The sequence below is a fragment of the Podarcis tiliguerta genome (genome assembly GCF_965153285.1).
Source record: "Podarcis tiliguerta genome assembly, chromosome: 8".
Lineage (NCBI taxonomy): Eukaryota > Metazoa > Chordata > Lepidosauria > Squamata > Lacertidae > Podarcis > Podarcis tiliguerta.
In genome coordinates, this window is record NC_139541.1 from 54,805,657 (window position 1) to 54,819,549 (window position 13,893).

At 48.9% G+C, this 13,893-nt stretch overlaps 3 protein-coding genes across 3 annotated transcripts in view; 1 reads left to right on the top strand and 2 right to left on the bottom strand.

Moving 5' to 3' along the window:
• The window catches only part of KPNA6 (karyopherin subunit alpha 6), a 31,674-nt gene extending 29,986 nt beyond the window's left edge, over positions 1–1,688 (bottom strand). The window contains exon 1 of the mRNA XM_083453230.1: positions 1,441–1,688. Within this exon, the coding sequence (XP_083309356.1) occupies positions 1,441–1,444 (4 nt within the window). The 5' untranslated portion in view covers positions 1,445–1,688. The remainder of the gene's footprint in view (positions 1–1,440) is intronic.
• Positions 1,689–3,405: 1,717 nt separating this feature from the next.
• FAM229A (family with sequence similarity 229 member A) lies at positions 3,406–6,360 on the bottom strand (the record flags this gene model as incomplete). The annotated part of the gene is made up of 3 exons (XM_083453234.1): positions 3,406–3,643; positions 5,377–5,514; positions 6,119–6,360. Coding segments are annotated over 3 exons (483 nt in total), but the record flags the coding sequence as incomplete, so codon positions are not given.
• Positions 6,361–9,476: 3,116 nt separating this feature from the next.
• TSSK3 (testis specific serine kinase 3) lies at positions 9,477–12,563 on the top strand. The gene is made up of 2 exons (XM_083453233.1): positions 9,477–9,808; positions 11,835–12,563. The coding sequence occupies exons 1-2, from the start codon at positions 9,637–9,639 to the stop codon at positions 12,494–12,496; spliced, it is 834 nt and encodes a 277-aa protein (XP_083309359.1). The 5' UTR covers positions 9,477–9,636; the 3' UTR covers positions 12,497–12,563.
• Positions 12,564–13,893: the final 1,330 nt, after the last annotated feature.

A 13,893-nucleotide genomic window follows, 5' to 3' on the forward strand; every position in this document is an offset into this window, starting at 1 on the left:
TTGGGGATTATGGAACTGGGAATCCAGGAACAAGTGACTGCCACCTTTCCCATCCCTGGTATAAGGCAACAACTTGTATCTTACTACACATTCAGAAGAAAGTAAAATAATTTCAGATACCACCAATATGTCAGAGTGACTGCCCATGGAAACTTTCTTTACTGTTTCATATTGTTACTCTGCAAAATTAGCCCCGGAGTGCACTTGTCATGCTGTGTGAACAGACTCAAAAAGAGGTTTGCACGCCCAGGAAGACCTCAATAAAAGCCAAGTAGAAGTTTATCAAGGGCAGGAATGTAAATTTAGAGCCACACAGGCCCTCAAAATACTCCCAATATCCACCTTCTGATGTACTGTACTTAACATAAGAACAAATTTGGTATAATGGTTAGCATGCTGGACTATGACTTGGAATACCAAGGTTTGAATCCCCCACTCAGCCAGGAAGCTGACTGGGTGAACTTGAGCCAGTCACTTACTCTCAGCCTTATCTACCTCACAGGGTTGTTGTGGGAATTAAAGTAGTAGTGAGAGACCCTAATGTGTGCCACTTTCAGCTCCTTTGAAGGAAAGGTGGTATATAAATGCAATCAATAAATATAAATAAATAAATAAATCTGGAAGCCAGAGAAGCGGGAAAGAACTACCTCAACCAAACCAGTCAACGCCACAGGATACCAGGGACTTTTGGGTTGGGGAGGGAGAACGCACGACTCCCGGGCGCAGAAAGCAAAGCCCCGAATGCCGACAGGGACACCGACGGAGGGCCTTCCTAGCCCACAGAGAGGGAAAGAGACGGACACCTAACAAGCGCTGCCTCTTGGCGCGAGATGGAGCACCTCGCCCGTAGGGAGGAGAACTGGGGACACCTCACCCACCCGCCCCAAGGGAAGGAAGGGCTAGAACTGGGGCCGAAGCCACGCCGCACGGTCGGAATACCTGGAGCCAGGGGCGTGGGCGCAGGGGAGCAGCAGTGGGAGCTGCCGGAAAGGGAGGAAGAAGCCGAGGAGGGGGAATCGCCCGACGACCCGCCCTCCTGTTGGGTTATTTATATATCTCCCCTCACACACAGACGTATCGTGAAGGGCTGGCACTTCTCTCCTGCCTCAAACTCAGCCGCGGAGGGAGACGGGGGAGACTCCCTCCTCCTCCTGCTGCTTAGAGGCGGCCCAGAAGGGCAGCAGAATACAGCCCCGGCCTCAGCGGAGCCCCCGCCCCACGTTCAAGAGACTGAGCGCGAAGGCCTCGCTGGAGCAGCGAAGCCAGAGGCCGGACTGGGGTGCGGAGGAGACCCGGGAGAGAAGGGCCGAAGAGGCCCTCAAGGAAGGGAGGAGACCCCCTCGCCGCCCACCCCGGGAGCCCAGAGAGGGGGAGAGAGAGGCGCCCGAGGAGGCGCCCCATGCCCGGCGCAGGCCCTCCCCGCCGAGCGCTTAGCCTCACCCATGCCTGCGTGCGTCCGTCGCTCTCTCTTCCCTCCAAAGGCGGCGGCGGCAATATGGCGGGCGGGGCCGGAGCGGTGGGCCAAGCGGACGCGCCGGGAGGCGGAGGACGGGGCCGAAAGGGAAGCCGACGGCGGCCGAAGCGGGACAGAAAGCCTCGGTGGCACCGAGCGCCCGAGACCGGCCCCTTCCCTGAGCACGCCCCTTTTTTAAAGAGACAGTTGGGCGGAGCTGAGGGCGGGGCGTGGGGAGGTGGGCGGGGCGAGGAGGAAGAGACCGGCTTGAGACCGGGACAGAGACAGAGCGCTTCGGGCGGGATGCAGGAGCGGGTGAAATCCAGGCCGGGCAGGCCGTGGCAGCGAAAGGAGACGGGCATCTGGTGGCCGCTTCGAAGGAGGCAGTTTTTGTTGTGGCCTGAATTTCCTTAGGCGAGGAGAGCCCGCTTCCTCCGCTGCGTAAAGTGATAAGGCGGGGTGGGTGTGTTTGTATTTGATGAGAGTCAGTGCTTTAAAAATACAAGAACTTTAAGCACCATCACAAAATTATTTCCAGCAATATGTTATCCTCTTGCAGCACAAAGAGTCTTGTGGCACCTAAAGGCTAACACATTTATTATGGTATAACCTTTTGTGTTACTCTGAATTATAGGTCAGAACATTATGCATCAGATGAAGTTGACCGTAGGTCATGAAATCTTGTGCCGCAACAAATCATTTACCCTTTCAAGTTACCACTCTTTGTCTCCTGTGCAGGAGGGACCATCTCTTCTAAGGTGAAGACTGCACACATAGAATCTAAAAATAAAAAACCCACAACTTTTTTGAAGTGCCTCTTTCGAAATGAAGTAAAAAACAGCTAAAGAGTGCAGTATTCAGTTGGGCACTAGCTCCTTCCTTTATTAGAATATTTTGTGCTCACCTTTGGTACCCAAAAACAATACAAAACAGAGCATCTATTTAAAAATGGGGTGGGGGGGGTGTTGCACATGTGAAAGGCTATGAATGCAAAGCCACCTGCCACCCACCAGGGGGGTCTCAGCAAATGGTTGTAGCATTTAGGCAGTCTCCTGTGTGGCCTTTTAGATACCAATTAAATAGTGCTCACCACAAACTGGCACCCAGTAGAGCTGCTTGAGAACAAGTTTTAAAAGTTCATTTCAGCTGGGCCAAGTTATTAACCTCACTACTGTATTTTGAACTGGCGGAAGTTTCTCAGAAGTCTGCAAAGACAGCCCGTTATGTAACACACTGCAGTAGTCTAGCCTGGAGGTTAATAGTGTAGACAAACATGGCTCAGATTATTTCTGTTGCAGAATGGGGCAGGTTAGATGGGGATCATTTTATGTCAGATGTGCTACTTGGATTGTCTTTAATCCCCCCTTCTGCCCCACAATGCAAAAATCCTGCTTGCAGCTATCCCTGGGAGGGCTCAAACCACCAACCTTCTGGTTAACAACCACACCCATTGACCCCTTGTGCCACTCAGGCTGTGAACCTGCCTCAGGTGTGTTTGTATGCACAATCTCATCCAACCCAAACTTTTCCACTCAGATGAGCCATCCACCAACATCACTGCCATCCTCTTAGTGTGGAGCCTGTTTATTAGCCGTCATCCATTACTGACCCCGGACACTGCTTTAGTGCTTTCACAGCCTCCGAGGCATAGCAGAACTGAGTGTTAGCAGCATGGGCAGAATTAATTTTTTAAGAGAGTAAGTGTTTGAGCTTTCATGCAAATAAAGCTCTCTGACAGAGAAGCTATCCCTCCAAATTCCAGTAAGGGTTTGGGGACAGGGTGGTCATGGCAGCTGGCTGGGCTTACGCATCAGGGAGGGAAAGGTCCAGTTGCACCCTTTTATTACCTGCATATCCCGGGGCTGATTCCACTCCCCACTGCAGGGTGGATACGGGGAGGGGAGCAGCAACAGAGAGAAACGAAGCAGAACTCCAGGAAGGACACCCACAGAAACATTTTAAGGTGTCCTTTTATTAAAATGTGCGTCACTGTTCTGTGTGGCTTGCTTTGCTGTTGTCCGGCTGTCAGTGTGTTTCCTGGGACAGCCGCTGTGGCCTCAGCACTCGAGCCCGACCTAGGGGAGCCTTCAGGTGGTTCGTGGCCTGTGGCTCCCACCCATGGCAATGTAGACGTCAATGGGGACGTTGGGCAGGGTCAGGCAGTGGCACCCTGGACATCTTCGCAGCTGCCTGCCCAAAAGACAGAGAGAGTTGATCCCTGCATTTGTTAGGAGCTGCATATTCATATGCACTATGCAAAATGGAATGTGTCCCAGAATGTCATTCTATTTAAAATAAAATAAAATCCAAGTTCCAATTAGGTGCTCCACTTTACTAACACAGGCAATCGTTTCCATGTGTGGAGCTAGTAAGTGGGTGCAATTCACCAGGACCCATGATGGGAGGTGCTCAAGACAAGGACAGATTCCTCTAGTTATCATTGTTGCACCAAGTCTTACCTTTGGGGACACATTTAGGAAACCACTAGGAGCAGCAGAATGGGAAGGGCTGCTTAACCTTTCCCCCCTCCCCGCCCCCCCTTGATGTTTTGGACATCTCCCATCAACCTCTGATTTGAGTTGTAGTCCAAAACATCAGGAGGGAACCAAGTTGAGGACAGCTGGATATTTGCTTGCACAAGCCCCACTGGACTAATTTAAATATATTAATTAGCACATGGCGGGGGGGGGGATACAGATCTGGATTTGCCACTTCAGGCATCAAAACATTGTAGGCCAGCGGAACGTCAATTCCAGATTTTCCCATCTACCTTCAAAATGCTGCACAGAGAGCGTGACAAAGCACAGTACAGTTGTTGTTCTTAATCATTACTATTTATATTTGGATCCCACGTTTCCTCCCAAGAGATCAAGGTGGCTTACATGGTTCTCCACTCCCATTTTATCCTCACAACAACCCTGTGAGTTAGGTTAGGCTGAAAGTGAGTGACTGGCCCAAGGTCACCTAGTGAGCTTTATGGCCGAGAGGGGGTTTGACCCCTGGTCTCCGTGGTCATAGTCTTATACTTTCTGTAGACATCTATTGCCTGTTAGTCTCCCTACCACCAGGAAAATAATATATTTTATCCACTCCACACATATTTTCTTGACCATTTCTATCCGTCATCAGCTAATTTAGTCTAACAGCCTTTCATCTGGTCTCTGCATAAGCTGCAGTCAGGCTGGCAACTGACAACTGTTGACTGAGCCCTGTGAGGTTTGCATATGACTAGAAGTAATTTGCTGCTAAATTACCAAAAGATGATCCAGAGCAAGTTTAGTGTCATTTCTTCCACGCTGCCTGATGGTTTGGGTGTACAGTGGTACCTCGGGTTAAGTACTTAATTCATTCTGGAAGTCTGTTCTTAACCTGAAACTGTTCTTAACCTGAAGCACCACTTTAGCTAATGGGGACTCCCGCTGCCGCCGCACCGCTGGAGCACGATTTCTATTCATATCCTGAAGCAAAGTTCTTAACCTGAGGTACTGTTTCTGGGTTAGCAGAGTCTGTAACCTGAAGCATCTATAACCTGAAGCGTATGTAACCCGAGGTACCACTGTAACTAGTTCTGTCCACCCATATTTTCAGAGGCAGATTCCCTCATACACTTGGCTGCTCGATGCAATAGAAGACGGGTTAGCACCTGCTCTCCACAGAAAGAGGAGGAGTGGCAGGTTAGGGAAACAGGAACCTGCCTTTGTTGAAGTCCATCTAGCCCATTATCATCTATGCTGACTGGCAGTGGCTCTCCAGGGATTGAGGGAAGGGCAGTTTCCAGACCTGCTTGGCTATAGCAGAGACTAAACCTGGGACCTTCTGTGTGCAAAGGAAATGCTCTGCCAACTGAGCCACCACAGCCCTTCTCCTTCAGATGTGGTGTCAGGGTTGAATCCTGCCTGTCCCGCTGTGAAACGTTTCCTTACCTTGTTGCAGTGCGCTCAGGGGCAACTGGCTCCTGTGTTTCGGGGGCAGTCGCCAGGCTGGGAGAATCTCCTGCCTCTATTGGAAATCTCCGAGCTTGTGGGGTCTCTTGGGAGCTCATGTCCGAGCCCCAGACCTGTCTATGGAAGAGAAGTGTTCAGTGGGACATCCCTCTGCCCCTGCGCCAGGCCCATCCACCTACTCCAAAATGCCAGCTGCGTAAGCAACTCAAGGAGCATCACACACCATCCTAGGAAGCTCCTGGTTCTTCTGAGGGTCCCCTGCCCCACTCTCAGGCCTCACAAGTGGCTGCTCAGAAGACATATCTGCCGATACCAATGAATTCTTTACTCCATTGGTTCGTTTTAGGGTTGTGATCTTTTGAAAAATACTCTTAATGTCTACAGTGTTTTTGTATATGCTGCCTGCTTAGATAATACATTGATATGCGAGTCACAGAAAGGGAGGGGAGCAAGAGAGAATCTGGTTTATGTGATTGGAAATGCAGCAATAGTGTGTTCACAAGGGGGAGTGGATCCCATGTATTTGTGCATCGCTAAACATGCAACAGTTCTACATTTCTGACCATGTATGAAAGAGCTCAGAGGGGTGCCAGAAGCTGCCTGGAAGCCCCAGCCAACCCCATACTTCAGCTGCCAGGAAGGTAAGTGTCTGTCTTCCTGTTCCTGTCCCGTCCCCCCACGCACTACAGTATGGCTGCAACATTATTTAAAACAACTTCACCTTGTACCTTCAACCGAAACCTGACACAGAAATTGTGCAGGGGAGGCCTTTTCCTGGTGTGGAGAAAAGTTCGCCCCAGGCACTCTAAACGGACTCCAGGCCAGCCCAGCCCAATACATTTCACTGCTCCCAAGGCAAAGGGCAAGAGGAAAGCCGCTACCCACTCCCGCAGAGGAAAGTTGCTGGGCTTGCAAGTGAATCACAAGCAACAGGGTGGTGTCCTCTGCTGCACCCAAGGCTCCAGGTTAGTTTGGGAGGGGGCAGGGCAGACCACATAGCATGAACAACTCCAACCAAGGGGTACAGCTTGGGGTGTTAAGGAGCAGCATCTGAGGGACCACTGCTATTGCCACTGCCCCCCAGAATCTACCACCTGAGGTGGTCGCTCCACTCTGCCTCATGACAGGGCCGACTGGTTCCACTCCTGCTTTGGTTGAGTATTGTTTGGGTGGCCCCACCATGGGGTGCCTGGAGTCTGGCATCCTGGGCCGGCCCATTCTTCTGTCTTGCCCTTGGCTCCTCCGTCCCAGCCTTACCTATCAAAGGCGGAGGAGTGCTCCCTAAGAGTCTACTGGGCAGGTTGAAGCGCCTATTGCAAAGGGCAGGCTGGGACGGAGCCCAGAGGGAGGCAGCGGCTCAGCGGCATTGTGACTCGGAAGGGCTATGCTTGCATCACAATGCATCCTGGCCTTCTCTCTGCTGATGGTCTCCAGGGCAGGGAATCCTAGGCTGAAAGCTCAGCCCAAGCCAGCCTGGCCCATTCCCTTCCTAGCCTTGTGGACAATGAACCAAGAGTCACTTCTTGCTCTTTGACAATATCCATCCATAGGTAAAGGTAAAGGTACCCCTGCCCGTATGGGCCAGTCTTGACAGACTCTAGGGTTGTGCGCTCATCTCACTCTAGAGGCCGGGAGCCAGCGCTGTCCGCAGACACTTCCGGGTCACGTGGCCAGCGTGACAAGCTGCATCTGTAATGGCATCCAAATCTGGGACGTTTGTGAGAGGACAATCTTATTTACATTCGCAAACTAGCCAACCCTATATGTTTTGTCCCTATTGTAGCACCAGTGTCTTCTATTACCCCCAGGTAAGAGCTTCTTTATTCATATCAGCTGACAGGTTTATATGATACCTCCAAGGGTTCAGTGTTGCTCAGCTCCTAGCAATTTTCCCTTTAACAAACCCTCGTCCTCCTCCAGCCTCTCTAGTGATGTGGCTTTCAGGTCCTCCTGAGGCACAAAGGTGATGCTAGAAAACCTGTCTCTCTTGTCTTCCTTAATGTGTGGTGCTGTATGAAAATGCCAACAGTGCCTTAAAGATGCCAAGCAGAAGTTGGGACTCCACCACCACAGGTCTGCTTAGAGCAGGGATGAGGAACCTGTGGCTCTCTAGATGTCCTTGGGCTACAGTTCCCTTTGTCCATGCTAACTGTAGCTAAGGGGAGCTGGAGTCTACCAACGTCTGTTGAACCACAAGTTCCCCATCTCTGGTTTAGAAAGAGAAACACCAGTCTTTACTTAATGGGTAAGGGAGGGATCAGCTTAATTTTGGTTTCTAACTTTCTAGTGTACAACATGGGCCTTGAAGATTTCGTTTGAAAAATCACTTACAATGGATATATTTGTTTCCAAACTCCAAGTTATGTCATCTCAACCCTTCAGTTCTTGAGTTATTCATACATTTAGCATCATAGCTGCATAATTCCAGGTATTCCAACTTACAAGATGGTGGTCTTCAGTTTCCCCAAAAGCACCAACATCAAAGCCCAAAGTGCTATCAGGCAGCCATCATTACAGAAGTCCAAAGAACAAAATTACTGTTGTATTTTCTTTCAGAAACTGATCATCTTCCTTATAAAGATCTGCTTGAACTGCTGGGACCTTTAGCTTATTAAAAAAATGGTAATTGTGAGGGGTTCTCTAGTTAACAGATGATGGAGAAAAACGAGGAGGAAAAAAACCCCTCAGACCCTGCTGTTAAATTTCTCTGATAAACCTGGGTGGCCCTTCAGAAGGCATAATGCTCAGCTAGGTGGCCTACTGGGGTTAAAATTAGTTTTGGGGTTCATTTTGACAGAATATTGTGCCCTGTTTTTTTGCAAATTCTGGAAGCTCTCTGTTTACACAAATAGGTGTGCAGTCATAAGTTTGGGAAGTGTGTGTGTTCTCTTCCTTTCAGAGGTTCCAGATGAAACACTGCTGTCTTAGAGGGGATGGGCAATGAGACTGGATACATTGCCAAAATAGGGGCTAGCACTAGCCACTATCCTCTTGGAGAATACAGTGAGTAGGAGGGTGAAGGAGCTGTCATACCCTCCAACATTCCTCAGCAAATAGGGACATTCTACTGGTGTAGAAAAGAATGTCCCTATTTTCTGAGAAATGTTGGAGGGCATGCTATCTGGCCAGAATTGAGGAATGAGGGAATACAGGGAATATAGGAGAGGCAGTGGGGATGGCAGTGGAGGCCCACCAGCCTGCTGTAGGTCTTCAAGGACAGGAATAAAATCAGCTGCATCCTTCAGTTTCTGTTTGGATAGTTCTTCCTTGGGGGTCTTGATGAGTGAGAGAGCAAGTTATTTGGAGCAAAGCCCCTGCTTGGCTTCTGGCTGCAAATGCCTCTAGGGCATCTCTCCCCATGCCCAGTCCCAACCCACGAGGCTACTGTACCACACTGGCCCTCTCTGTGCTGATAAGTCCCATTATATATCATAGATGAGTGATTTGAAGTAGACCACCGACTGATCCCCAGCAATTCCAGCAGCCACAGGTGCAACTCCCAATGTGGTGTTCACAGATACAGAAGCACATGCAAAGCCCCCCTCCCGCAGTGTCCACAGGTTCCCTTCTCCGTACTTGAAATTTGGTTTGAATGAACAAGTTGTGTTGTGTGTGGCACCCACAACAGATTATCTGGTTTGCAGATGTGTCCAACGACAAACTCTTATCTTAAGGAAATCATCTCACTGAATAAGAAAATGGTTGAGGGAATTAGAATACTTACTCTTAAGAGTTGCCTGACGTAGTTAGACCCAAATCCTGCCAAGTAGCCTCAAGCCAGCAGACTTCCATGATGGGGAAAAGGAGACTAACTTAATTGTCCATGTTCACCCTGGACAAATAAAGAGGTTCACTACACTACAGTGTGGACTATATTCATCTCTTACCCAAGGCCTCAAAGCTGTAGGCCTCTTGGCAGGTTAACCCATCACCCCCCTGGAGGGCACTGGAGGAAGCTGAGGGCTTGAGCAATGCAGGCTCTCCAAGGAAGCATGTCTGCTTTCCTCCCATTGGTGCAAAACTACTACCTCCAGCCCGGGGTCCTCAGGTAACACAAGGTTGCATCACAATGGGGGCTCAAAGTTTCAAGATGTCCAACCTCAGTTTCACCCCTCATCAAAGGACCTTGTCTGGGCAGGAAAAATGATCTAGCATCCTGGGCTGCAACCAATGCAGACCCTGGTCTGGGAGGCGAAGGACGGCGATGTATATACTTTGTGATGACATGATGTCCTGAGAATGACAGATGAGCACGTTCAAGACACAATGGAGGAGTTTCTTCTCTCCCATGGTTACCAGATGGGTAAAACCATTGGAGAAGGGACATATTCAAAGGTCAAGGAAGCTTTTTCAAAAAAACACCAACGAAAAGTGGCCGTGAAAATTATAGACAAAATGGGAGGACCAGAAGGTAAGAGCCAGGAAAAAGCATTAAGCACAAGACAGATAAGGTTCTGCCAGTTCACACACCTAAATCGAGGAACGAATAGGCCCAGTAGGTTGTATTTTCCTCCAGGGAGTTGGGATCCTCTGGCACAATTGCCTGCAATTGTCATTGAAACACTCTGCAAAAGCATTGCCATTCCTCTGAACGGAGACTGGGCTGTCTTTGCCAATGTGGCTGACCAGATTGTTTTACCACAAAATGTAGCAAATTGCTTACTACTTTGCAGGATTTGTCCTTTCTGCAGGTGCTTCACCAGAATATTGGGTGTGGAGATGAGGTGTAAGGACAGTGAACTAAAGATCCCTAAGAGCAAACAGGAACAGCCTACTCCTCTATCTTGTCTGGAAATACGGGGCCCCTTTAAACATTACTCTAGTTTTGTCCAAATTGCTTTTATGCAAGTGGTAAAAGGAACCACCAAAACAGCAGGGCTGATTATGCAGCAACCAACAAAGGAAGCTCCCAATGGGAAGACGTCTGAGGTTAGTCCTTGCCCATGGAGGTGGCATTGCTATTCAGCCTGTTGTGGACAGTTGAGAAGGGGGGTGTATCACAGCTCCAGCTTTTTGCTGGAGGGCCAAGTGGCACAGAGCAGCTTCCAACCAGCTAAAACTGGTACACTAGCTGTGGCTTTTTCTTGCACATAGAACCTGGCCATAGTTATCCATGGTCTGACATTCTCCTAGTTAGTACAATGGGTTGTGTGGGGACCAGCTTTGAAGGTTGCTTGGGAAGGACAGCTAATTCCAGACACAGATGCAAGCTTCCTCACTAGGATCAGGTATTGGAAACACATTTCACCAATAATGGTCTCCACTAGCTCCTGGTGTGTTTTCAAGTGCAATTCTAGGTGCTAAGTTTTCAATCCATGGCTTATGATCTGGGCAACTGATGGAACATTCCAACATTGACCAGTCCAAGCCCCAAAATCTATGAAGGTCTTCTTCACTCCCTTGTCTGAGGGGTGCTGAGTGGCAATTAGGATGAGGACTTTTTTGGTTGTAACCCCTCTTTTCCCAGAGAAGCTTGCCCAGTACCTGCTTAGAGGTCTTTTAGGCACCAGGCAAACCCCTATTTATTTTCTCAAGCTTTTTAAAACTAGATTGTTTTTAACATTCATTTCTAGTGTACTGTTTTAGCATATTGAAAGTCAGCATATAAATGCTTCAATTGAATCATATCTCCACCTATGGTGGGGTTGTATTAAGAGTGCAAGAATTTTGGGCAATGGTATTCAGAGAAATTGGTAAGATTTTAAACTACCACTTTCTCCCAACTTCTCAATTAGCCCTTTTATTTATATTTGTCGAGGGTGATAAAAATTTGCATAATAAAGACTTGCTAGTACACCTGATTATAATAGCTAGAATGACCGTGGCACTGTTTTCAAAAAATTGGGACGGGGCCAATCTTACTACTTGGTACACTGAAGTTTGGATACTGCCTGCTGGAAAAACTAATAAGCTAAGAGTCCTTAGGGGGCCAAAGAAAAAGGGATTTCATGCCTGTTTGGTCTGACTTTATTTCATTTGTAAGCAAGGAGGAACATGGCCAAGGATTCCCCCTCAGCCTATGAACTAATATGACTTATAAGGTATTCAAATGTCCTGAATCAAATGTAACAACTTTCCCTTGTATAATAGGGCATGTTCTGTAACGGTCTTTTTTTTAACCATTACATCTATGCTGTAAATAGTTCCAGTCACTACCTTCCACACATTCACATACTTGTGGTTTATTTATTATGGTTTATTTTATGTCTTTGACAGTGAGCTATAATTGGTGATGGACTATGTATATTGTCATCACGTCTTGTTTGAGAACTTCCCCGGTACCATCATGGTCATTAACAGAAACACATAATTTCCCTGGAGGGACTCCTAATTTAATTTTACCAGGAATGTGTAAATAAGCTCTTCTCCAGCCAGCTTAGTCGCTCGCTAGTTAGCCCCTGATGCATCTTTGCTTACTCTGTCATTTCCCTCTGCAGAGTTTATCGAGAGATTCCTGCCCAGAGAGCTCCAGATCGTCAAGCGCTTGGACCACAAGAACATCATCCGAGTGTACGAGATGCTGGAGTCAACGGACGGGAAGATCTACCTGGTGATGGAACTAGCAGAGGATGGAGACGTGTTCGACTGTGTCCTGCAAGGGGGGCCCTTGCCTGAGAGCCGGGCCAAATCGCTCTTCCGCCAGCTGGTGGAGGCAATCCGCTACTGCCACAGCTGTGGCGTGGCGCACCGTGACCTCAAGTGCGAGAATGCGCTCCTGCAGGGTTTCAACCTGAAACTGACCGATTTCGGATTTGCCAAGCTGCTCCCCAAAAACCGGAAGGAGCTGAGCCAGACATTCTGTGGCAGCACGGCCTACGCAGCCCCTGAGGTGCTGCAGGGCGTGCCCCACGACAGCCGGAAAGGTGACATTTGGAGCATGGGCGTGGTTCTCTATGTCATGCTCTGTGCAAACCTGCCCTTCGACGACACGGATATCCCCAAGATGCTGTGCCACCAGCAGAAGGGGGTCTCCATTCCTGGCCACTTGGGGATTTCTGAGGAATGCCAGGACCTCCTCAAAAGCCTGTTGGAACCGGACATGATCCTGAGACCTTCCATCGAAGAAGTGAGTTGGCACCCGTGGTTAGCAAGCTCCTGAGAAAAGGACCATGTCAAAAACTCTCCCCAAATAAAAGGGGACAGGCTGTTTCCAAAATGCTCACATATATTTTAACGTTATGCTCAGTTTCTGGTCTATCCTTGCCCAATTCTTTGCACACTTCCCCCTCTCACTGGGCAAATTTGAAGTGGCCCCGGCCTCCAGAGATATATGAACAAGAGCAGAGAGGTGTGACTTCCCTTGCCAGTCTCTCTCTCTCTCTCTCTCTCTCTCTGCCTCTGCCATCCAAAGCTGTCTCTAAGCAGCATTCCAATACAGACCAAGGGCATGTGTGATGACTCTTAAGGAGGGTGATTGGCTCCTCCCCAGCTGCCTCTTAAAGGCACTGTTTTCAGTGGGCATCCCACAGGAGTACTTGCTACTTTGCAAAAAATATTCCCCCATGTCAAATATAAAACCCTAAGAAGCTGTCTTGTACTGTTCCATCAATCCATCTAGCTCAGCATTTTCAGCTCCAGCCTAAAAGAAGAGGTAAAAATCTCCAGCCTACACCAACCTGGTGCTGTGAATATATTTTAGACTAAACAAATGCAGGGCAGCAGGTTGGCAGAGACTGGTCTGCTCTGATAGGGAGGTTTTTCCCAGGCTGGTCCCTCAAGAGCATTTTAACTGGAGGCCTCAGGCATGTAGAGCACAGGGTCTGCTGATTGGCAGCCCATCCTTCCATAGCTGATAGATATATCTAACAAGCTTCTACAATCTCTTTGGCTACGAGTGGGCAAAGAGCAAACTGAGGCAACTAATAGGGTAGGAAAGACACCCTAGAGCCCTTGCAGCCAGAGGCCAAGCAGGGGCTGTGGATTACTTGCTCTCAAGAGCGCTTTCTCCCTTCTCATGAAGGCCACAAAGAAGGAACTTTCCAAAGAGAGGCTGAAGGAAGCAGCTGCTTTTATTTTTGTCATGGTGGACCTAGAGCTGGGGGGGGGGGGATCCCACTGCCACTCCCACTTTCTCTCTCCTCTTCAGCCACCCCTAAACACCTTGCCCTTCAGACTAGAGGGTACAGCTCCTTCACCCTCCCATCCTACCATATCTTCCAAGAGGATAGCAGCTAGTTGTAACCCCTATTCTGGCAATGCAGCCTGTCTTGTTGCTCATCCCCTCTAAGATAGCAGTGTGTTATTTGGCATCTCTGAAAGGAAGAGAATCATAGAATGGCAGAGCTGGAAGAGACCCCAAGGGTCATCTAGTCCAACCCCCTACCATGCAGGAATCAAAGCTAACGAATCTCTGGCAGGTGGGCAGCCAACCTCGGTTGAAAAAGTACCACTTCCGAAGTTGTTGATTCCACTGTCAAACAGTTATCAGCGTCAGAAAGTTCTTCCTAAGACTTTGAATCTGAACTGAATTTGAAAAAACACACACTTCCCAAACTA